At 56.6% G+C, this 22,050-nt stretch overlaps 2 protein-coding genes across 11 annotated transcripts in view; one reads left to right on the forward strand and one right to left on the reverse strand.

Annotated features, from left to right (window-relative positions):
• On the forward strand, positions 1-9,042 carry DNAJB2 (DnaJ heat shock protein family (Hsp40) member B2). 4 transcript variants are annotated; one of them, XM_057551080.1, is made up of 10 exons: positions 1-38; positions 503-603; positions 1,262-1,371; positions 2,436-2,489; positions 2,677-2,799; positions 3,544-3,636; positions 3,868-3,970; positions 4,160-4,230; positions 5,086-5,292; positions 7,873-9,042. In XM_057551080.1, exons 2-10 carry the CDS (start codon positions 539-541, stop codon positions 8,133-8,135), a joined length of 1,089 nt encoding a protein of 362 aa, XP_057407063.1. In that variant the 5' UTR covers positions 1-38; positions 503-538; the 3' UTR covers positions 8,136-9,042. The 4 variants fall into 4 exon arrangements, with proteins under 4 accessions (XP_057407063.1, XP_057407062.1, XP_007188035.2 ...); XM_057551079.1 differs by lacking the exon at positions 1-38 and adding an exon at positions 47-225; XM_007187973.2 differs by lacking the exons at positions 1-38; positions 7,873-9,042 and adding exons at positions 47-225; positions 6,401-7,313.
• PTPRN (protein tyrosine phosphatase receptor type N) overlaps positions 9,021-22,050 on the reverse strand; it is a 19,132-nt gene continuing 6,102 nt past the window's right edge. For 4 of the 7 annotated variants that reach the window (XM_057551078.1, XM_007187976.3, XM_007187974.3 and 1 more), the window contains 19 exons: positions 21,269-21,530; positions 20,830-21,184; positions 20,269-20,403; positions 19,630-19,664; positions 18,654-18,928; positions 18,374-18,460; positions 17,965-18,044; positions 17,731-17,795; positions 16,848-17,066; positions 16,222-16,422; positions 15,974-16,121; positions 15,739-15,812; positions 15,455-15,532; positions 15,223-15,342; positions 13,972-14,138; positions 10,868-10,921; positions 10,165-10,229; positions 9,878-9,951; positions 9,021-9,671 (listed from right to left, as the gene is read on the reverse strand). In XM_057551078.1, coding sequence (XP_057407061.1) covers positions 9,600-9,671; positions 9,878-9,951; positions 10,165-10,229; positions 10,868-10,921; positions 13,972-14,138; positions 15,223-15,342; positions 15,455-15,532; positions 15,739-15,812; positions 15,974-16,121; positions 16,222-16,422; positions 16,848-17,066; positions 17,731-17,795; positions 17,965-18,044; positions 18,374-18,460; positions 18,654-18,928; positions 19,630-19,664; positions 20,269-20,403; positions 20,830-21,184; positions 21,269-21,530 — 2,566 coding nt within the window. In that variant the 3' untranslated portion in view covers positions 9,021-9,599. The remainder of the gene's footprint in view (positions 9,672-9,877; positions 9,952-10,164; positions 10,230-10,867; positions 10,922-13,971; positions 14,139-15,222; positions 15,343-15,454; positions 15,533-15,738; positions 15,813-15,973; positions 16,122-16,221; positions 16,423-16,847; positions 17,067-17,730; positions 17,796-17,964; positions 18,045-18,373; positions 18,461-18,653; positions 18,929-19,629; positions 19,665-20,268; positions 20,404-20,829; positions 21,185-21,268; positions 21,531-22,050) is intronic. The other 3 variants (XM_007187975.3, XM_007187978.3, XM_007187977.3) reach the window with 3 other exon arrangements.

The raw sequence follows: 22,050 nt of genomic DNA on the forward strand, positions 1-22,050 counted from the left end.
AGCAGCACACACACCCCCGCCTCCCTCCACCCCCGAAGGTGACAGGCCGAGCCGGCGTCCTCTGGGTCTCTAGTAGTTTCCGTGCCGCTGACGCATGCTTGCGCGCACAGCTGGGCCTGCCGCGTCCTACGCAGCAGCCGCGAGCCGGGCAGCCGGTGCCAGACGGTTCCCGGCGGGGGGCAAGGGCGGGGCGCTCCAAGAGGCCAGGGACTCCCGGCGGAGGAGGTGCGGGCGGGGGGCCCCGGTCAGGCTGGGGGGCCCTGGGCCGGGCTGCTGGCGTTTGGGGGCTGCGATAGGGAGCCCCGGCTCTGGGCCCCGAGATAGCCCGTGGCACCGGCCTGCGAGGGCCGATAAGGCTGCCCGAGGGAGCCGAGTCACCGGCCGCGAGGAGAGCCAGCGGGCTCCGCGGCCCCCTGGGAGCGCCTCCCGCCGCCCCCGGGGTCTCCAGCCCCGGGGAGAGGCTCTCGGTTCTTTCCGCCTGACTGTACCTTCTCTACCGCAGCCTCAAGGAGGCCCGCCTGACGACTGACGAGTTGCCATGGCATCCTACTACGAGATCCTAGACGTGCCGCGAAGTGCGTCCGCTGATGACATCAAAAAGGCGTAAGTGCCTCCGCTGTGCACCAGAAAGCCACTCACCCCCCCTCCCCCACCTCCACCACCCTGGGGCCCTTCAGAGGCGGGGCTGAGAGAGCCAGGTCGTTAGAAAGGATTGCGGGCCTCCCTCAGAGAGTGACCCCTGTAAGGAGGAAGGAGACCCCTGCATGAGTAGGAGAAAGTCTACAGCGTGAAGCTCCGCTGGGAGGTGCAGTGTGAGCTCTTTTCCAGTACAGCGCCCCCATCCCCCCCCCTTCCCCTTTATTCCTACGCCAACCCCCAGCCTCTAGGTGTGGGCTTTCTCAGGATGCAGTGCAAAGATGCTCAAGCACTGTGCCCCTCCCCCTCCCCATGGCCACATGTACCCACGTCCTTAGCAACCCCAGCCCCAGCGAGCCCCAGGGAGGCATGAGGCCTAGGGCTTTCTCATCCTCACGTTATCATCCTCTAATACAAGTATATAGTCCCATCACTGGCTGCAGAGGGGTGAGACAGGGACTCCGTTAAAACACTGCTGCAGGGGCAGCCCTAGCAGCTGGCATGGACCGGGATCTGAGTGGTGGAAGGGCTATGGTGGGCTAACAGGAAGTGGGTCATTCTGTTTCCTAGTGGGAAGTGCGTGCGTTTGTCTCCTGACCCTCCCCTGTGAACCCACTTCTTGCAGGTATCGGAAGAAGGCTTTACAATGGCACCCAGACAAGAACCCAGATAATAAAGAGTTTGCTGAGAAGAAGTTCAAGGAGGTGGCCGAGGCATATGAAGTGCTGTCGGACAGTAAGGGCCAGGGTCAGGGGGCAGGGCAGGGCAGCACCTGTCACTCCCACTTCATGCCGCCTCACGCTCCTTCCCAAAGCCATGCTGCCACCACCCCAGTCTCCTCCATGCCTTTTTCAACCTGGCATTTAAGTGCCCCCCTCCCACAGGGACTCTGGGATTTTTTTGTTTGTTTGTTTGTTTCAATTCAGAGGAGCACCTACTGTGTGTCAAGCACCCTTTTATTCTTCCCCTGATCCCCTGTCTCAGTGTCTGCTCCCCAGGGTCTGCTAGTTGCAACATGGATCCTGACAAGGGGAAGGAAGCAGGGCAGGTAACCAAGGTGTGCCGAGCCTCCTCTGTGCCAGGCATTGGTAGTTGTAATCTCCGTGAGTCCTCACAGCCATCCTGTGAGACAGGATTTATCACCCCCATTTTTCAGGCAAGGAAACTGAGGCTGAGAGAGGTGAAGTAACTTGCTCGAGGAGTGTGACTCCAGGTCTTTCATTCATTAATTCAAAAAATGTTCATTGAGTGCTTATGGTGCCGGGCCCTTGTTGGGTACTGAGGAACGATGGAGGACAAGCAGGCAGTACAAGTCCTGATGGGTTTATCACAGTCTGGTCAGGGAAGGCCAACATTAACCAAGTGAATGCATAGACAAGATTATTCCAAAGGAACGTAGCAGGGTGATGTGATAGGGAATAGGGAATAATAGGCACCAATTTTAGGTAGTCAAGAAAGGTCTCTCTGTGACATTTAGGCTAGGCCCTGATTAATAATAACATAGTAATAATTAGCTAACATTTATGAAACACTATGTATCAGGCACTGTGCTAGGTAGATTATCTTATTTAATCCTTGCAACTCTGAGGCCGGTGCTGTTATTGTGTCCATTTTACAGATGAGAAGGAGCCACTATGTGAAGGGCTGAGCTGCTGCTAAAACCTATAGCCCATGTCCCCTGTGCAACCTGCTGCCCCCCAATTGTCAGTCTCTGGCCAGTCCTCTGAGGGGCCTAGCCTGGAAGGCGGGGAGGCCATCATCCCAGAGGGAGGGAGAAATGATCTGTTCTCTCTTTCCAGAGCATAAGCGTGAGATCTACGACCACTATGGCCGGGAAGGGCTGACTGGGGCAAGTAGGTGGAGCGGGGGCGCCCAGGGATGGAAGTGGGTCAGGGAGGAAGGGGGAGGGCAGATTCCTGCAGTGGATGCTTGCTCTCACTCTGCTCTCGAGGCTCCTGGAGTCTCTGTGCCTTAGGGGGGCCCCTGGCTCAGGGCAGGGTGCACGCCCTAAGCCCCCTCCTCATCCTGCCTCTCCTTCAGGTACTGGCCCGTGTCGGGCGGAAGCTGGCAGTGGCGGCCCTGGCTTCACCTTCACCTTCCGCAGCCCAGAGGAGGTCTTCCGGGAGTTCTTCGGGAATGGTGACCCTTTTGCAGAGCTCTTTGGTGAGTGGACTCGGGAGGCCTCTGACAAGCTCGACTTCTCCCTCCAGGCCTGCTCTCCATCAGCTGGGAGGCCCTTAGGCGGGAGGCTGAGAGGGAAGCAGAATTCCACGGACAGAAGATTTTGTGTGGGTGGATCCAGTGAGCTCTGGGACAGAACCTTACACATTCCAGAAGCCGCGTGACCCTATAGTGACACTTCAGAGACTCGCCTTATTAAATGATAACAGTAATTCATTGTTAAACCTCCACAGTGACAGCCATGAAAGCAAGACTCAGAGCATCATGGGACAGTAATAATGCCGTTACAAACAACAACAGATACCACTTTTTTTAATGGTTAAATGAACCCTGTGAGGTAGATAATTTTATCCGCATTTACAGATGAGAAAACTGAGGCACATTCAGATGACTTGCTTACAGTCACACAGCAGATGGCGGAGCCGGGGCTTGTAGCTGTGTCTGCCTGACATCACACCAGCCTTATCTGCGTAAAACTGAAGGAGCTATTCCCCACCCCCCTTCCTTTATTCTTCATAGTGGCCAGAATTGACCAGGGAACTTTTTCATATAATAATACTAAAAAGGAATTTAATTTATAAATCAGTCCAAGCAAAAAAGAAAAAAATCAGAAATGTACCCAGTTGCTTAGCAGCTTATATTTCGAGACTTAAGAGCAGGGTTCACACATTCTAGGGGTGGGGGGATCTTTTCACCAGATGATGTTCATCTGCTTACTCGTTGCAGACGACCTGGGCCCCTTCTCAGAGCTTCAGAACCGGAGTGCCCGACACTCGGGCCCTTTCTTCACCTTCTCTTCCTCCTTCCCTGGACACTCTGGTAAGTGCCGTCCCTTCCCATGCTTGCAAGAGTTTGGAGTCCTGGAGCCCCTCGCCTCAGCTTGTCACTTTCCCACGCCTTCTCTTTGTGCCTCCGGAACCCTGCCTCTGGGCAGCTCTGCGGGGAGACCCCACAGAGGTTCCTGGTCCATTGTGAGTGCAACCTGCCTGGTACAGCCTCTGTCTAACATCCTCTTCTCCTCCTCCTCCTTCTCCTTTGTCCCAATGCCAGATTTCTCCTCCTCATCTTTCTCCTTCAGTCCTGGGGCTGGTGCTTTTCGCTCTGTTTCTACATCTACCACCTTTGTCCAAGGACGCCGCATCACGACGCGCAGGTAAGGGCTCCTTCTGGGACCATACGGGGTGTGGGGTGGGTGGGGGTGGAGTGGAGCCGCATACGACTGGAGAACAGCTCCCTGAGGGCAGAGCGCAGACTGCCCTGTCCACTGCGACGTCCCGGAGCCTGGACAGGCGCCCGCAGGACTCGGGCATGCCCACCGAATGAACCGTGCTATCTCCCCCAGGATCATGGAGAACGGGCAGGAGCGGGTGGAAGTGGAGGAGGATGGGCAGCTGAAGTCTGTCACAATCAATGGTGAGGAGTGGCTCTGCCACCCAATCCCCATCGGGAAGCCCCAGGCCCCAAAGCCCCTTCCCCTAACTGCTCCTCTCTGAACTCCCCTGGGGCAGGGAGGCCAGACTGGCAGGGTCGGAGATGGTGATCCCAGGGAAGGGGGCTGGGACAGAGAATTGTGGAGTCTCAGAGGGCCAGCTAATCGCCGTCATCATGAGTGGGGTGCCTGGAGTTTGCAGAGCACTTGACTATTTTTAAAGCACTTGCGCACATACCACATCCCTTGTATTCTTAAAACAGCGGGGGGGAAAGCAGGGCAGTTTGCATTTGCCCTACTTTTCGTTTGAGGAGACTGAGCCTCAGCACAGCTAAATGGCCCTAACTCCCAAGTAGCCCCAGGCCCAAGGCTTTGACCTACTTAGCAAAGGGTAAAGCCAGGAATAAAACTCAGGACACAGGGCTCCTGGAGCTGAACTCTTCTTCCCACAGCGCTGCCACACGGTACAGGATGGTCACCATGACTACCCTTTTATGCCTGCCGACTCTGGGAGCTCTGTGTGCTAAAGGCTCTTCATGGGCTGTCTTATTTAATCATTGGAACAATTTGACCATGCAGGCACTCACGTCATTCCCATTTTATAGATGAGGAAAGGGAGGCTTAGGGAGGTTGAGTAACTTGCTAAAGGAGACAGCTCATACCTGCTGGAGCCAAATGCCTGGCCGTGCTCATAACCACTATGCTAGGTGCCAACATGCATGCACACCAGTTCCAGAGGAGGGGCTGTAAGTGGTCAGAGTCGCTGCTGCATGAGGCAAGCCTGGCCGGATTCCTGCAGCCTGGGTCAGAGGGCCTGATGGTGGCTGTTACTCCCACAGGTATCCCGGATGACCTGGCACTGGGCTTGGAGCTGAGCCGTCGCGAGCAGCAACAGTCTGTCACCTCCAGGTCAGGGGCCACACAGGTCCGGCAGACCCCTGTGTCGCGACCCCCTGACAGCGACCTCTCTGAGGATGACGAGGACCTGCAGCTTGCCATGGCCTACAGCCTGTCAGAGATGGAGGCAGCTGGGAAGAAACCAGCAGGTGGGCGGGGGGCACAGCGACGACGGCAGGGGCAGCCCAAGGCCCAGAACCACCATCCAGGCATGGGGGAGACCCATGAGGGTGCAAGGGGTGACACAGCCAAACCCAGCCCATCTCCGGAGGAGAAGGCCTCTCGCTGCCTCATACTCTGATCACCAGGCCCAACCCACCCGATTCAGGGGGCCAGGGGTCCTGTTCACTGTCAGGAGAGCAGAGAGGGGTGTGGCCTGAGTTGCAGGAGCCCCTCTCCACCTCCGTGCTCCCTCCTAGGTCCACCCCCCTCCAGCGTGGAGTCAGGATTTGCTGTGCTCAGCCCACGGCTGATAGGTCCCTGGCAAAGCCCAGGGTGGGGGGCCTCAGGGCAGTGGGAGGGTCTGAGGAGCCAGGATTCACTTATTCTTATTAGACAGGGAGTTTAAAAGGGGCATTAGTGGCTTGGGTCAGGCCTTTCGTGCCCAGGTCTTCTGCCACCTGTGTTGCTGATGATGTTAAGGAAGGAGGACTTGGCCTGAGGTTCTCTGAGCCAGAGTGGGCAGCCACGGCTCTCCTTGTCCGGCTGCAGACAACCCCACCCTGGTTTCTGCGCAGTGTTGAGCTCTGACGTCTCTGTTGCTTCCTTCCTGGTGCTGCTTCTCCCTCGCACTCTTCTCTCTGCAATTCCCTGTGGGCCGCATCGCTTGCTTTCACTGCCGTCTGGCTGGGACTCCCTTCTTGCTTCCCCCAGAAGGCCTCTTTGTGGCGAGGAAGATTCTGTGGCCAGTAGGGCCATAAGGTCTTCCGGGGAGGCTAGCTGGGTGGGGCGGGAGCCTCTCGGCCGTCCAGATTTCGGAACCGGAGCCTACTCCTCCTCCCTTCCTCTTGCTGCCTCAGCCTGCCCCAGGCCTTGGGACTAGCCAGAGGTGAGGCCGGCTAACCCTGGAGAGGGGGGATAAGGCCAGGTTGCCCCAGGAGGGAGGCTTAGCAGGGGACCGTACCCCATCCTCCTGCACCATGCATCAGGGCTCAGGGAAAGGCCACAGGGCTAGCCCAGGGCTGCATGCTCAGCTCCGTCCTCCACGGCTTGCTGCTGACCCTCTCTCCTGTCACCCCGCCCCCACTCTCTCCCCAGATGTGTTCTGAGCTGGATGTCCGGGACCCAGAATGGCTGCACAGTTCCAACAGGACAGCGCCCAACCCTGTGCACTGGGAGGGGACCCTCCATTCCTCTCCCTCGCCCATGCTGAGCGTAGAGCCGGGCCTGGGTGGTGGGTGGGGGCTGGGTGGGAAGTAGTCTTAGCCTGTAAACGCTTCCCTGGGGGGTTGGTGCTGTCTCTTGGGGACTACAAGTCCCAGAATGCAACGCACTATGCCTCCTTTCTGTTAGATCATGCTTGGGGGAAGTGGTGCACAGTTACGGAGCTGTGCATCTTGGGACATGTAGTTCCAGCCCTGGTCGGCTTGTTAACTCACTGTGAGATGGGGAGATCGTGTCTTTTGATTTGTCCCTGGCAGGGGTGGCAAGAATGTGGATGAAGGGGTAATGGTCTGAGCTTTGTTTCCCCTGACACCTCTTGCTAGCGTCGGGGTTAGAGTGTACCAATCAAGGCCCTGTGGCATCTCGGAGAGGCTCTTTTTCTGTGGGCACTCCCGGGGTCTGAGAATGAGCCACGGCTGATTGGCTAAGCAGGGCGTGGTCTCAGAAGGCTGACAGGTGTGGGAGCTTGGAAGCTAGCCGTCTCGGTGGTGAGGGGTGGGTGTGTGTGTGTGTGGCTGGAATTGGTGTGTGATGGGTGCTCTGGGCATGTTGCTGCTTGTATGGCTTCTTCGGCCTCTGACCCCGCTGCCTGTTCTTTCTCTCCAACACCACAGAAGCTGCCTCTCCTCCTCCCTCCCTGGGGAGCCCGGTGGCTGGGGAGGGGAGTGGTGGAACCGGGGTGTTGCCAGACCCTGTGCCGTTGAGTCTCAGAGACCTATCAAAGCCAGTGGGGCTGAGCTCAGACCAAGAGGGAGACACTGGAACTCAATAAAGCTGAGTTTCGAGAGTTTGGTGGTGGGCCGTGTTCCGTGTGCTTCCTTCCCCGGGGCGGGGGGAACCCTGGGGGACCAGCGGGTGACACACCTCCCTTTATTGCCCAGGCATCCAGAGGTTGCAAGCTTTCCCAACTGACAGCAGAAGTCCCCTCTTTGACCAGGTGGCCCTCTCTAAGTATGTTGTAGAAGTCCATGAAATGCTCGCATTCTTCTGCCCTCACTTCTTGGGGCCCCACAGCTGGCTTTCCCCAGGCAGCTGTTGTTCCCCTTACGCAGGGTCCCACCACCCAATACTCTGCGGCACAGCTAGGACCAGACTGAGTAATGACTTGACTGAAAGCATGGGGCCAACAGAAAGCTGGGAACACGTGGTGAAAAACCTGTAAAACCTCCTCCCAAGGCCCAGAGACCCCTCCACAGGTCTCCTTAGCTTAAGGCCAGTGGGCAGTGTCAGAGGCCTGCCTCTGTCATGTGGAGTGGCACACGTCCACCCCACCCAGGGTCCAGGCCCCAAACTCATCAGGGCCCCAGGGAGGAGAGAGCCAGTTACCTCTCCCCCTTCTCTTCCAGACACCTGCAGAGATGCCCTCCCAGCCACCTTTGACAAGCACCTTTCTATTGCCAAGCAGGGAGGTGTGGCTCCCCACCAACTCTCTCTTCCATTCCGGGATGAGCACTTGGCTCCATCTTCAGTGGCCAAAGGGTCTATATTGTATTTTTCTCAAAGCAAGGAAGCAGCCTGCCCTGAAAGAGGAATTTCAAGCCTCTCTCTTGAGAGAGAGAATCTGCTAGAAGTTTGTAAAATGGCTGTTTTGCCCAATTCCGGCCTTTGAGATGACAAACCAGTGGTGTTGAACCTCAGCAGAGCACAGGTGAGGGGTGAAGGGCCTGTGGTCCACTCACTGGTCCCTTCGCTCCCTGCACAGGACGGGTGGTACTTGCCCATTTTTCATGTGACGGGTCTGAACCTCGGCAAGGTTAGGTGGCCCTAACTCCCGAGTAGCTCCATGCCCAAGGCTCTCTTGCCTCATTTCTACGTCTACCACCTTTGACAAGGACACCTTATGACATGCAGATGAGGGCTCCTCTGGGGCCATAAAGGATGGAGCGTTCTGGGGGAGGGGGGAGAAAGTGCCCCTTGCCCCCAGGTGAATGGCTGTTGTCACGTCTCATAGGCCTGGCCTTCGAGTCGCTATCAGAGTTTAGCTACTTTTGCTTAAGGTGTGGCGAGCACTTTGCCTGCATCACCTCGTTTAGTCCTAACCTCAATCCTGCTCGACGTACATTATTCCTGAGGCCGAAGGACATGAAGCAGCCGCCCAAGAACTGAGAGGACCGGCAGCAAAGAGGTCAAGCATGCCTGCGTTCGCATCCTAACTCCACCACTTAACTAGTTGTGGTACCTCGGGCAAGTTCTGTGCCGCAGTCTCTTCGTCTGTAAGACGGGGCTAATAATTGGTAGCGTGTCCTGAAGATTAAACAAGTTAATGGGTGTAAAGCACCTTGGAGACTGCCAGACACATAGGGAGCACAGCATAAAAAAACCACTGCCTAATTGTTATTAGCTACCATTCAAGCCTTGGAGAGCGTGACTCGGCAGCCTGGCTCTCCCATCACCCTCTCTGCATCTCCTGAGAAGGGCAGCAGGGCCCGGCTCCAGGCTGAGGCCGGGGCTGGAGTCTGGAAGCAGAGCAGACAGAAATGCGTAGGAGTCTGGGTTGCAGCTGCACACACGACACACTAACTTTATTCACATTGATACAAAAGTAGATTTTTCTAGAAATGTTCTCTTGTGCCAGGGGGAGAGAGTTGAGTGGCATGTGGCGGCGGGAGGGCCGGGGGAGGGGTTAGGAAGGGCAAGGGCCAGAGTGTGGGTCGTGGAGGCAGGTCAGCGGGCAGCAGGGGCTGGGGGAGCAGGAAGAGCTGGACATGGTGGCCCCTCTGCCCCATTCTAGCCACGCTGGAGGGTGGAGGGCGTCCACACAGACATATTGGGAGCATCCAGAGTGGTGGGAAATGGGGACCAGGGAACTCAGGCAGGAGGAGGCTCTGGGTGGAATTGTTGACTTTCCTCTCCTCCTGGCTGGCTGCCAGCTCCCCCATGGGACTGATGCCAGGGCTCCCGGTGTGCCCCTTCCCACTTCCCCTTCCTTACACGCTCCTCTTGGAAGGGCCAGTCATGCCCAAGAGGGGCCAAGGTGGCAGGTGGGAAAGTGAGGAGTGAGTACACAGATAGATGCTCACATAGGCAAAGAGGGAGCAGAGGCTGGGCTGCCCACGGAGGGGCCCCAAGGGTCTCACTGGGGCAGGGCCTTAAGGATGGCATTCACCTCCTCCGCCACAGCTGTCAGGGCAAATTCAAACTGGTCCTGGGGAAGGGCAGGGGGAGGAGGGTCATGGGGGGGCCTGGCCTCTGCTCCTGCCCCGGGGGTGGGGGGTGCCTTGGGGAGGTCACTTGCCGGGGGGAGGGAGCCCTCCCGGGGGAGGGGTATGGAGGCAGGCAGGAGAGGCCGGCTGCTGCCACTTTGGCTGGGGAAGGGTGGTGGCTAGGGTAGGTGCAGGGAGGAACGGTTACCTTGGAGCGGACGAGGCCAGGCCGCTGGTCACGGACATGCTCCAGGGTGGCAGCGATGTCAATCTCCTTCACTCCTGGGTAGGGGGAGTGCGGGGCTGCTCAGGGGGTGTCCAGAGGAGGGTAGGACCCAGAAAGCCTAGGGCATCCTGGGGTGGGAGGCTTGGAGGACTGAAGAAAGCCTGGGGGTGTGGCAACCCGCCCTCCAGGAACTCCTGTGATCCCGGGGACTGGGGAGACTCTACTCAGAGGCTGGGCTGTGGGCGAGCTGTTGGCGGGGGGGTCGTCACCTTTTGCCATGCGGTTCAGTACCATGTCGATGAGGATGTAGGTGCCAGTCCTTCCTGCACCGTCACTGAAAGAGGAGATGGTGACAGGCTGAGTTTGGGACCCAGCAGGAACCGGGAGGGGAGGGGGAGACTGGTGGAGCTGTTAGGGTTAGCTGGGGACGGGGTGGGATGCGTGAGCGGAGGAGGAGGGAACGGTCATAGCCCCTGGGTCCTGGGAATTGGGCCTCGAGTGGGGAGCCTGTGACCCATGGGGTGTCTCTTGGGCAGTGAGCTAACCGAAAAGGATAGCCCTGGCTCTGCTCTGAGGTAGAGGCAGCAAGAGGGAATAGCTTTTTCCAGCCTCTGGCCAGGCTTTCATTCAGCAAACTTCTTATGTAAATGACAAGATGGTAAATATTTTCAACTTTGTGGGCCACATATAGTCTCTGTCGTACGTTCTTTTTTTTTTTTTTTCTTCAACTGTTTAAAAATAGGAACATCATTCTTAGCTCATGGGCCATTAAGAAAACAGATGGTATGCTGAATTTGGCCCATGGGCTGTAGTTTGCTGGCATCAAGGGGACAGGCAGGCAGTGTGCTTGGGAGGTGGGCTGAGGGAGCAGGACCAGAGAGGGGGCGGGAACCAGGAATGCCCCACCTCAGGGCCCTCTGGCCTGGGCTGTCCTGTCCCCCTCCATCCCCACCCCAGCCCCCCTGAACGTACCTGCAGTGCACAATGATGGGGCAGGAGCGGCCCCGGTAGCACTTGTTCACCTTCCTGCAATAAGAAATGGGCGTGAGGTCAGGGGGCACCGGCAGAGGGAAAGGGGAACCGAAACACACACCTGAGGGCCTCTCTTTCTTCCTTTTCTCCCCACATGCCAAGGGCAGAGGAGGGAAGAGGGCTGGAGACAGGAGTCAGGGCTGGAGACAAAGAACCAGAGATAGTGTAGGTGGCACTGGGCTTGCCTCATCACTTACGAGCTATGTACCCAAGCTGTGCACCTGGAACAACTGATTTAACCTCTTTGAGCCTCAGTTTTATTACCTGTAAAATGGGGATGATAAGAGTAGTAACCTCCTTCTTAGGGTTCTTACTATGATTATGTGAAATAATCCATGTAAAGAACTAAGTGCAATACCTGGCACACAGTAGATGCTCATTAAATGATAGTATGATTAATAATAAGACATAATAATATTAACAGCCACCTCTGCCAGAAGTTCAGGGAGGATAGGCTTTCTGGTGACTTCAAGGGTGTCAATCTTGCCACATCCTTGCTCTGCCCCTACAACTGCCCAAGGTGTTCCCCTCACCACCCAGGCTTCCTGTGGTCCTCACCAGCAGTGAGGTCGGGTAGTAGCCCTGGGCACAGAGTCCCTCTGGCGAGGGGAGGACAACACCTCTGCTCTGAATATGATGCTGCGCCTGTCTCCCTGGATAAGTCTTGCCTCCGCATTGGTGCTCCGTGGTTGGGTCATATTCAGGCTTGGTCCACCTGGACCTCAGACTCTGCTGCCCTGATCACAGCAGCTCAGCAATGAGCAGGGGGTTTCTTCCTCTCTCGGTGGCCCAGTCTAACCTGCCCTTGTCCCTTATGACATTCCTGCTTTGAGAGTCACTTGCAGATTTCTGATACCTCCAATGGGCCAGGGCAAGGGAGGACCTTCTGAGGGGTTATTAGAGTACTTCAGGGGAAGCTTGGAACTTAGTGGTCCTCCATCTGGTTTCTCCAGGCTTGCAGGGGCCAGGTGACTTTGAAAGGTTTTCCAGGAGTCCACATGGTTTTCTAGCATATTGGCTGGTACATCAGGGCTGGGGTTGAACAGAAGTTGCCACAGTGGTTCCCAATCATTTAATAATAATGATAATAAACAGTATTTAGAATTAATAGAGCCCTTGCTACGTGCCAAGCACTTAAAGCAGATTTTACAGACTTTATGCTACTGACTTTTGTAACAACCCCTAAAGTATGGGTCATCATTCTCATTTCACAGGTAAGAAAGCAGACAGAGGTCAAGGAACTTGCTCAGAGTCACTTTCTAGGGCTTAAAGAATTATTTTGCCTTGCCTCTGGTGGACCTTCACCAAACTATATTTATTAAGCAGCAATTAATTTGTTCTGGGTGTCTAATGCCAACGGAGTTTACATAATCCCAGCCTAAAGCAAAGAAATATAACCTTTTAGCTTACCTGTGCAGCCTTAAAACAGGTCCATGCACTAGTTCTATAAAGATTTTTAAAACGTGGAAAACAAAAAAAATAGCTCTGATGCCCCTAGCGTTGCTTTTGAGAAGCCTGTGCCTCAGGCCCCAGGGACCCCAGTTAGAAACCATTGTCCTGAGGCTCAGAAACTATCCCCAGGTTCCTCCCTCAACTGCCCCCCGCCCCCGCCGGCTCTGCTCCTCTGCTCTCTGCCTAGCGCCTAGAGACCTCAGGCCAGCCTGGCAAGGGGCAGAGCAGCAGGAAGCGGCCACAGTGTGGGTGAGGCCCCTGCCATGGCAGCAGGCTTCTCAGCCACATGTCTAGGGAGGGGACAGGCAGGGGATGCTGGAGGCCTGGCCTGGTCACGGTTTCAGCGTCAGAACAGGGCAGGTCCCCCTGTTAGCCTCCTGTCCCAGCCCCCACCTGGTTCCACTGAGTCCCCAAGAATCCAGAGATCCTCCCGCACTCCCTTTGATAGTATTTGTCCCTTCCCTGAGTCCCCCCAGCCCCCGGCTCTCCCAGCAGCCTTCAGGGTGGTCCCTGGGCCCATACGTCCTCATGTCCTGTCCATGCAGCGGCCACACCTGCCAATGATCACTTTTGTGACTATGCAACTGGAGTGAGAATACTAGCTGCAGATCACAAAAATGACACTGGCAGCCGTGAGAGAGAGAGAGAGAGAGAGAGAGAGGGAGGAGGGAGGGGACAGAGAGGGGAGACAGAGCGAGGGAGAGACAGAGCCAGGTAGAGAATGAGAGATGGTGGGGGGAGACAGAGACAAAGAGAGGCAGAGTAAATAGGCAGACATGGGAGGGAGGTGGAGGAAACAGAGCAGGGAGAAGGAACAGGGAGAGGTGCAGAGAGGGGGAAGCGTGGATGGAGGGGAAGAGTGAGACAGACTTTGAGACAGAGTGATGGAGAAAGAGGTGGGCGGGGGAGGGAGGGTGGGGGAGAGAAAAGAGGGAAAGAAGGGAGGGAAAGAGAGGGAAAGACAAAGGGAAAGAAAAATAGAGGCAAAGAGACACAGAGGGATAAAGAAGGGATGGCAGGAGGGAGTGAGAGACAGCGAGGGGGCAGCAGACACAGAGACTAGTGCTGGCCACCTGGAAGCACAGGACAGGAGGAAACAGGCAGCAGAGACCAAGGAGAGGGAGAGAAGGAGAGAGGGAGAGAGCTAGAAACAAAGTGAGCCCTTCTTGGGGGGAATGGGGTTATGGAGAAAGCACCAGACATGGAGAGGCAGGGAGACAAATAGGGCAAGAGAGAGAGAGGAGACAGCTGGCCAGCAGAGAGAGAGCAGACAGGAGCTGGACTACAGCAATGGAGGAATGGGCACAGCGAGACAGTTCTGGTTTGGGGGGTGGTGTCTGGAAGGGGGTCCAGGAGGTCAGAGTCAGTCCTGGTTTGGGGTGTCTAGCAGGGGGCACCAGCGGACCTGAGGCCGAGGCTCCAGGTCAGGCTAGAGGATCTGTCTCACCTGAGCTGGGGCCCTAGGAGGACCTGATGGACTGGGGGAAGGTAAGGGAGCCCACCTCCTGGCCACCTGCTCCTGTGCTGCTCTCTCCCGGGCTCCTCAGAGCCTCCCCCGGGCCGCCCCACCGCCCAGGCGCTGGGTCGCTCACCTGCGGAAGTCCAGCAGGGGCCGGGTGGAGGCCGGGGTGCCCTCTGCCGGCCAGCTGAGGAAGTGGAACTGCGTGAGCGTGCGTGTCTCCTGGGTCTGCACGTTCTTCAGGTAGAAGCTCCGCACTAGGAAGTCCTCGCACCAGATGTGCTCCGACACCAGGTTCACCTGCGGAGGAGGGGGCGCAGGCCTGAGCGCGGCCTCCTGGCCTATCAGGCCAGTCAAATTCTAAATCCTCCAGGAAGCTCACCCAACCGCCCACCCCAACTGTTCCAGCTGTCCCCAAGAACCTTAGCTGTTTGTGTCACTTATGGACTGCTCAGGACAACTGGTGGCTTTTTCATCTAGACACAACTATTGTGAGTTTTCGTTTATTTGTTTGTTTGTTTGTTTTGGCTGCGCCCCGTGGCTTGAGGGATCTTAGATCCCCGACCGGGGATCAAACCCAGGCCCAGGGCAGTGAAAGCACCACTGGACCGCGAGGGAATTCCCAATATTGTGAGCTTCTTGAATTCAAAGTTTCTCCTTCCTCTTCTGCACAGAGACTAGCAAAGTGTTTGTTCTACACACACCATAAACTTTGATAAAATTCTATATTTTCATTTGATTTTTTTCTTTAACCACAAGCAAGACCAATTTTTAAAACTTAAAAAAAAAAAGACTGTTGCGTGCTCATCTGATGATGAAAAACTGCTATCCAGTGCTCATGAGAAACTAGATGTGTGCAATTAATGTCTCTTGTTTTATTGGGGGGGGGTGTCACTTCCCATTTGTCAGGAATGTTGCTCCTTCCCTTGCTTTGCCTCTGCCCAGTTCCCCCCTGCCTATCTTTTCTCCTAATGAAAAAGTTTGTTTCTCTTTTAAATAAGCAATATATGTGACTGGTGGCATTTCCTTCTTTGCTTTGGCCTCCAGGAAACTCAGATCTAAGTTAGGCTCAATAAAAGTAGGTCTCAATCTTGGTCTTTGAGTATACTTATCTTCCCTGTCTCAAAACTGTACTCCTGACTCTTAGCTTCTTACCTTAGTTTCAGTGGTTTTATAGCTTTATATCTGTACCTTTCATCATAGGTCCTTACAAGTGCTTTTTGGCCCTAGACTGGACACACACATACACACATGTATATGCATGTATGTGAATATATATGTATGCACATATATGTTTATATACCCATATGTTCACACATGCATGAGTGGTGCACCATCCACTTTCTCCACCCCCATCGTCTCCTGGCCGTGGGGTCCTGCTGACCTCATATACATGGTAGAGGGAGGAGCCCTCATCTGGCCAGTAGCGGTCACACTGCTTGACACCATCCTCCACCAGCGGGGTCAGCATGACAATGACGGTGCAGCCACTCTCCCACACCATCTAGGGACAGAGACCCAGGTAAGCTCCATTCTAACCTCCCTGGGACCTGGCTGGCCCTGGCTGGCCACAAGGGCGCATGCTCCCTGGAAAAGCCCTCCTTCCAAAAGCCCACCTGCCAGAAGTCTGAGATGGTATGTGACAGTGGGCCCTGTGTGGCTATGTAGGCTGGCATCCGAGGGTCGTGCTCAATCTGGAGATGGGAAAGATACATCATGAGCCAGAATGGGAAATGCCACTATGGAGAGGCTCGGTCAAAGGGAGCGGGCCAGGGTCTGGGGGAGCCTGAGAAGCCCCATTTCCATGCTAGGATATTAGGCTCACAATTCTGGGGCCTTGGTGGGGAAATGGAGTCTATGGGGGCAGGATGAAAACGGGGAGGAGGTGGGGGCTACTCACAATGGGGCTGGCGTTGATGTAATCGCTCCGAGAAGGGCTGCTCTCCACCTTCAGCTTGATGCGAGCGTGGTCATCTGCACAGACCCCGCAGCCCACCCCAGAAGCCCCTCCAGTCATTGGGGTCCTGGCACCTCTGCCACTCAGCTTGAGCCAGGAGCCCAGCCCCGCCCCCAATCCCTCCAGAGCTCCCAGCCGACAGAGGGCTGGGGCCGGCGGGTCAGCAGGACTCACTCACAGGGCAGGAAGTCAGGGTTGCGGTTCTTTTTGATGTTGCCCTCCCCCTGGGCGGTGGCACAGGTGTTGGGCTCCGCCTGGTAGGCACACAGGGCCTGCCACTCCTTGGCCAAGCGGTCCCGGTTCCGCAGGTGGTCCTCCATGTACGCCTGCAGGGACACCACAGCCTGGCGCTGGCCCCCACTGCCAGCCCTGCCCCTCCCACCGTCCGGTCCCCTCACCCACTCTGGACCGATGCCCTGTCCTGACCAGAATCATGTGTCCCGTGGAGATGTCCATGTTGGCCTGGGCGGGCTCCTCGCACCAGGATGGTGTGCTGCTGTGGGAGCTGGGGCTGGCCTGGGCCGCATCACTAAACTGCGAGGACACGCTGCTCACCCGAGAGGGCTCTGGTGGACCCTCTGCCCGGTTGAACAGGGACTTCGTGGCCATGTGCTGGCGGCACAGGTCCTGCGGAAGAAGGATGGGGCAGGGTCCAAGGTCTCCTGAATCCTTCTCAAGAGTCCTGGGCTCAGTTCAGTAGAGTCCCTAGGCTTGTCCTTGATTGCTTTTGAATGAAACCCATTTCCTCTGGGGTAGGGTCTTCTGCCATGGCTCTCATTCTTTTCGGGGCTGTTCTGCTTGGCTGGTGCCTATGACAACCTCGGATGTCACAGAGCAGAAGCCTAGAGCCCCCCCGAATCGCAGCACTGGGGAGAACTTCAGCAACCATCTGCCCTCAGTTCCCATCCACTCAAAATGGCCCCGCAGCACTCCCACTGGGGCTTCCCCAGCCCCTGCCTGGACATCCAGCTCCCCACCCTCATCCCAGGTGAGACCCAGACTCCAGAGCCCCTTCCATTCCCTCTCATCAACAAGCGTCTGGGGCTGCACACCTGGTACTCAAAGGTAGTGTCACCGTGGGCGCCCTCGGGTCCCAGCGCGGCCAGGCGCTCCTTGTCCCGCTGCCGCGCACGCTGCCGTGCACACAGGGCCACTGCCAGAGCCACGAGCAACCCGGCCACACCCGCCAGGGCCACCAGAGTAAGCAGCACGGAGCGCACGGGAGAGGTGCTGTGGGCCGGTCGGGGAAGGACGGCGGCTGCCTCCTCCCTCTGTGGGAACAAGGCTAGAATCAAGGGGGGCGGTGGTGTGGGGAGACTTAGGGGCTGCTCCCCACCCCTGTCCCATGCCCCACTCCCTGCTAGGATATCTCCTGGGGCAAAGCTGGGAGGCAGGGGCATGGCGGTCCAGGCAGAAGGACTTGGAGAGGCCGAAGGTCTTCCTTCTCAATCCCCATTGAGGCAACTCAACCACATTGCACTGCCAGAGACTTAGTGGGTGACCCTCCCTAGGAGTTTTTGCATTTAAAAATGGATACAGAGAAGTATAGAGACACCCAAGGGATCAAATAGTAGAATGTGAGGCATCAGTGTTGGATGCAGAATAGAAGCATATTTTGAGTTCGGTGTCCTTTCTGTGGCATGTTTTCCCTTGGAATTTGAGACTTTGCTCTAGAACATCTATGGACAGCTATGGCCATCTCAGGTAGCTCTTCCAAGTAAGCTGGCTTCGGAGAGAAGGCTGGACCTGCAGGGAGCAGGAGCCGCTGGGGCCATCTGCTGGTCAGAAAGAAAACTGCAGGGGGGAGGGCTGCTTTGGCAAAGCTGGGGGACCAGCCAGATAGATCTCAGCTCCTATTTCCTGTCGTTTGCCTTCATCTCTTGTGGGCAACATCAGCCCTCTGGGGCTTTGACTGATCCTTCAGTTATCTCATACCTGTCCCACGCCTGTCTGCAAGATCTGGAGCCCTGTCTGTGCTTCCAGTTCAGACTTCACCATCCCTGCAGGGAGGATGTAGGTCAGATTCTGTTCAGCCCCATGTGGTCTCCACCCCATGTCATGCTATGCCAGGTGGCAGGCAGGGTCCATGTGGGCTGGGAATATTTCAAGGGGAGCACCAGCCACAGGCCTGGATATATACAACTCGGGCTGGGGTCAAGGAGTATTTACCAGCTTGCTTGGTCACATCGGCCAAAGACAGGTTCTGTTCATTGTGCTGGATGCGGAAGGTAAGGGCTGGTCCCACGACACTGCCGAATAGGAGGTATGTTACTGCCTCACCCACCACAGACGCCAGATTCAAAATGGAAGGTCCTCTCTGGCCCTGTCCCTGTTAGAGGATGGGGCTAAAACCAATCAGAGATGCCATACAGGGGTGCTTGAGGCTGGGAAGATACTGGATTGGGCCAGTAGCAGGGCTAGGTGTGGCTGTACCTTCAGTGCAGCTGGAAACATCTTTGACCCGACCTTGGCCCCTTACTCACAGTTTGTCTTCCCCTCCTACCCTGAGCCCCTCCAGCCACCTCCCGCTTCAAGCTACCTGCTAGATCCCTGCTGCCCCAGCCAGATACAGCCCCACCTGATGTTGATGAAGCTGCCCGAGGACATGTGCACATGCTCAGCCAGGATCTCCAGAAGCTTCACTCCTGCAGCCAGACTCAGGGGCCTGGAGGTGGGGAGCCGGCAGAGGAAGGAAAGTGGGGACCCTCTAGGCCACTTTGGTGAAACAACCTCCAGGGGTGCAGAGCAGCCCAGCCCCCTGTCTACTTCACATCTGGACTTCTGCTCTCTGCTTCCTGCCAGGCAGGCCAGCCCAACACCCAAGGGACCAGGAGGCTGCCCCAGACTGGAGCCCTTACTTCTGGTCAGTGACAATGTAGCCATATTCCTCTGCTGATGGCCTAGCAGAGGGCTGCCCTGCCACCGTGGGCTGGCTCTGGCCCAGTGGACTTTTCTTCTCTAGCAGGATGGGCGTGGCAGGGGGGCCAGCAGCTTTGGGAGGCTCAGAGGATCCAGAGCTCAGCTCCTGCTGGGCTTTACTGGAGGTGAGACCAGCAGTGGGGTATCCGGGCAGGGAGGGCGTGGGCGGTGGAGGCTCTGCTGCGTCTGCGCCCTGCACCTGCTCCTGCATTGTCTGTTTAGAAGAGAGGATAGAGGTAGGGTCTCTAACAGTGGAGGGGTCGGGGGGAGGGGGTCCACACTCCGGATGCTGAGCTCCCACAGGGGTGCTTAGGACATGTTTCTCTTTCTATCCCCAGGCCCAGGTCAGCACTGGGTACAGAGAGGGCATCCAGGAAAGTGAGCCAAGTGGATGAATGAATGAATGAATGAATGAATGAAAAAAGGACTGAATGAGTGATTATTCATGATCAGTAATAATCCACAGGATGGGGCTGGAGTGGGGAGAAGCTCCGGAGTGAGGAAAGCTGGGGTTAGGGGAGAAGATGAACAGGCAGGCAGTGGTTTTTCGACTTTTGTTTAGCCACACAATCTTAGAAATCCAACATGTGAAACAGATAGAGTGCCTCAAGCTGCAGGGCAGTCAGGAGCCTGCCTGCTCGGTCTCCCCGCTTCCCCTAGGGACCCTCAGAGTGTGGTCTGAAATGACTGTAGTGTAAAAAAGCAGTGAATCAAGAATTCTAGCTCCTGGTCCCAGCTCTGCCTTCAACTTGAGGTGAGACCTTAAACAATGACTTGCAGCCTCTGGGCCTCAGTTCCACCAAAATGAGGGCTTGGAGGATACAGATTCTGGGTCCTGATCCTGAGATTTAGATTTCAGTCAAGGGGTTTGCTGCCGTTGGGCACTTATGGGTCAGGGAGGTGTCACAAACTCACTTTCTTGATGTCAGCTCCAATGTTTACAACCCCTCCTGCAGAGACAGGAAAAACAAGACTCTGGGCAAAGGGCCAAGGCCAAGGTCCACACAACGCAGGTGGGAGAAAAGGCCAGAGGCCCTGAGCCTGTTACATTTGCTGTGGCCTCTTTCCCCTCAGTCAGTAACCAAGACCCTATCGCTGGTCTCATCCTAAGCATGGCCTCATGCCTCTGTGCATCTGCCTTATAATTCATTGTTTTATCAACTCCTCCCTCTGTTATTGGCCACATCTCTCAAAGCTATTCTTTGCTCAGTCCTCCCTCTACCCATCAATCATTGGCTTCTCCTTTTTAGTGGCCATGCCCCTCCTTAGGTCTTCATTATCTTCCGCCCAGCTTTCTCCGTGCCTCCTGATCCCAGCTCACACCCCCTGTGGCTTCTTTTCCCATTGCTTCCATCCTCCAGTCCTTTCCTGCTCTAACTCCTCGGCTCACCACCCCACCCCTTGCTCCCTGCCCTTGGCTGGCAATGACTCTGTGTCTCAAAATAACTCCCTCCCCTGACCTTGGCCCTTCCCCTCTAGGTTGCTTGCTGTGGTCTTGAAAAGTGGGGCAAGAGGCCTCCACGGGGCTGGTAGTCTCTCTGGCTGGACACTCACCCAGATTTCGTCCTGCACCCTTGGGCAGCAGCTGCAGCAGAGTGGAGAGGGTGGAGAGCTGCTCAGGAGTCAGCTGACGGAGCTCCACCCCATAGCCCGCCAGCACAGCTGCCAGTCTCTGCAGAGTCACATCTGCTGGGAGCCAGACACGGAGCTTAGGGCTGGTGCCGAGATGAACTTGTGGGATGCATTTGGGGGTGGGAGGGGACCGGCACATTTAAGAACTTCTCCAACACCAGGACACTGATGCCCTCCCCTTCCCACCCTTGTCCACACTTTGGGGGAAAGAGCTTCCTGTGTCAAGACCAAACTTCAGGCCCAGCAGGGACTCCTTGATCCCCCAGCTGAAGAAGAATCATGTCAGCTCTACCGCCCCCACTGTATCCCCACTGCCTACCTAGTGCCTGGCATAGAGCAGGTGGTCGGTAGACATTAGGTGAGTGTGCAGATGACTTTAAGGACAAATTAACAAATGCGTGGGTAGTCAGGAAGGACCCTCCCCGCCCCACCTCCCAGAAAGCAGACCCACAGGCAGGGAGTGGATGCTGCGGACTCTGTTACCTGGCCGCTCTTCTGGGGAAGGAGGCTTCTCCCTGCGACCCTCTAGTCCTTCCTCCTCATAGCCTTCTGAGGAATCATCTCCCTGGCTGCTGCCCCCTTGCTCTGGCAGCCTTGGTGCCCCGGCCCTGCTGGGCACTTGTGGCTCCTGGGCCAGGTAGAGCAGCCCTGACTCCTGGAAAAGCCGAGCAGGCGGAGGCCCTGGAGGGTCCCCATAGGAATGGCCAGGGTGAGCCCCGAACGTGCCCTTGGAGGCAGTTCTGCTGAAGAGGGCTGGGGGTTCAGCCTTGGGCAGGGGGCCAACACTGACCATTCCCGGGGAGCTCTCTGAGCTCCGGGGGCCATCGCGGGAGCCAAACTGTGGGAAACCAGAGATTCGGATGAGAGCAGACCTCAGGGCTGGGGGACTGGGGTTGCGGTGGGGCGGAGGTCTAGGGCTCACCTGATGGAACAAGTAGGGCTGCAGCAGGGCAGGTTCATAACTCAGGGCAGGGTGGGGGGGCTGCGGGGGCAGCAGCAGATGCTCCAGGAGAGGGGGCAGCAGCTCAGCCTGCAAAGGGGAGAGGGGGGAGCCTGCCCCAGCTCCGCCCCTACCTACTGGAGGTCGAGGAAGCCGATGCTGGGGGGCAGGGGCGGAGCCAGTGGGGATGCCCTGTAAAAGCAGCTCCCCAGCGGGACCCGGTCTCCTGGGCGCCAAGCCAGATCTGGGGAGGAAAGCAAAGTGTGTGTGTGTGTTTATGTTTGTGTGTGTGTGCGTGTGTGTGTGTGTGTGTGTGTTGGTTGTGCGGGGCAAGGGCATATAGAGCCTACGAGGCAGAGATGGTGGGTCCAGGCTTAGCATAGAATGAGCCTGCTCTCTTAAGAGATGAGGTAGCCTCAGGCGAGGAGACAGTTGCATGGGGAAGGGCCAGAGGGCCAAGCCTGGGGCAGAGGTCATTGCCTCCCTGGGAAGCATGACTGGGTCCCTGAAACACAGCGGCAGAGCTGGAAGCGTGAGGCTAGGGATGGAAAGGGGAGAACAGGAGAAGGGGAAGGCAGCTGGGAACTGCTCTAGATGAACTGTGTCTGCAGCTTGCCACACTGTCCCTGTGGGCATGTCCCCAAGTACGCATTCAAACATTCAGTACTGTGCCCCCTCGCTCTGCTCCCCCTGCCCCACTCTGCCTTCTTCACCTGGTATCATCATCTGAGCCCCAAGCCGTCATTTACTTTCCTCTGCTTTAC

The sequence above is a fragment of the Balaenoptera acutorostrata genome, chromosome 8 (genome assembly GCF_949987535.1).
Source record: "Balaenoptera acutorostrata chromosome 8, mBalAcu1.1, whole genome shotgun sequence".
NCBI lineage: Eukaryota > Metazoa > Chordata > Mammalia > Artiodactyla > Balaenopteridae > Balaenoptera > Balaenoptera acutorostrata.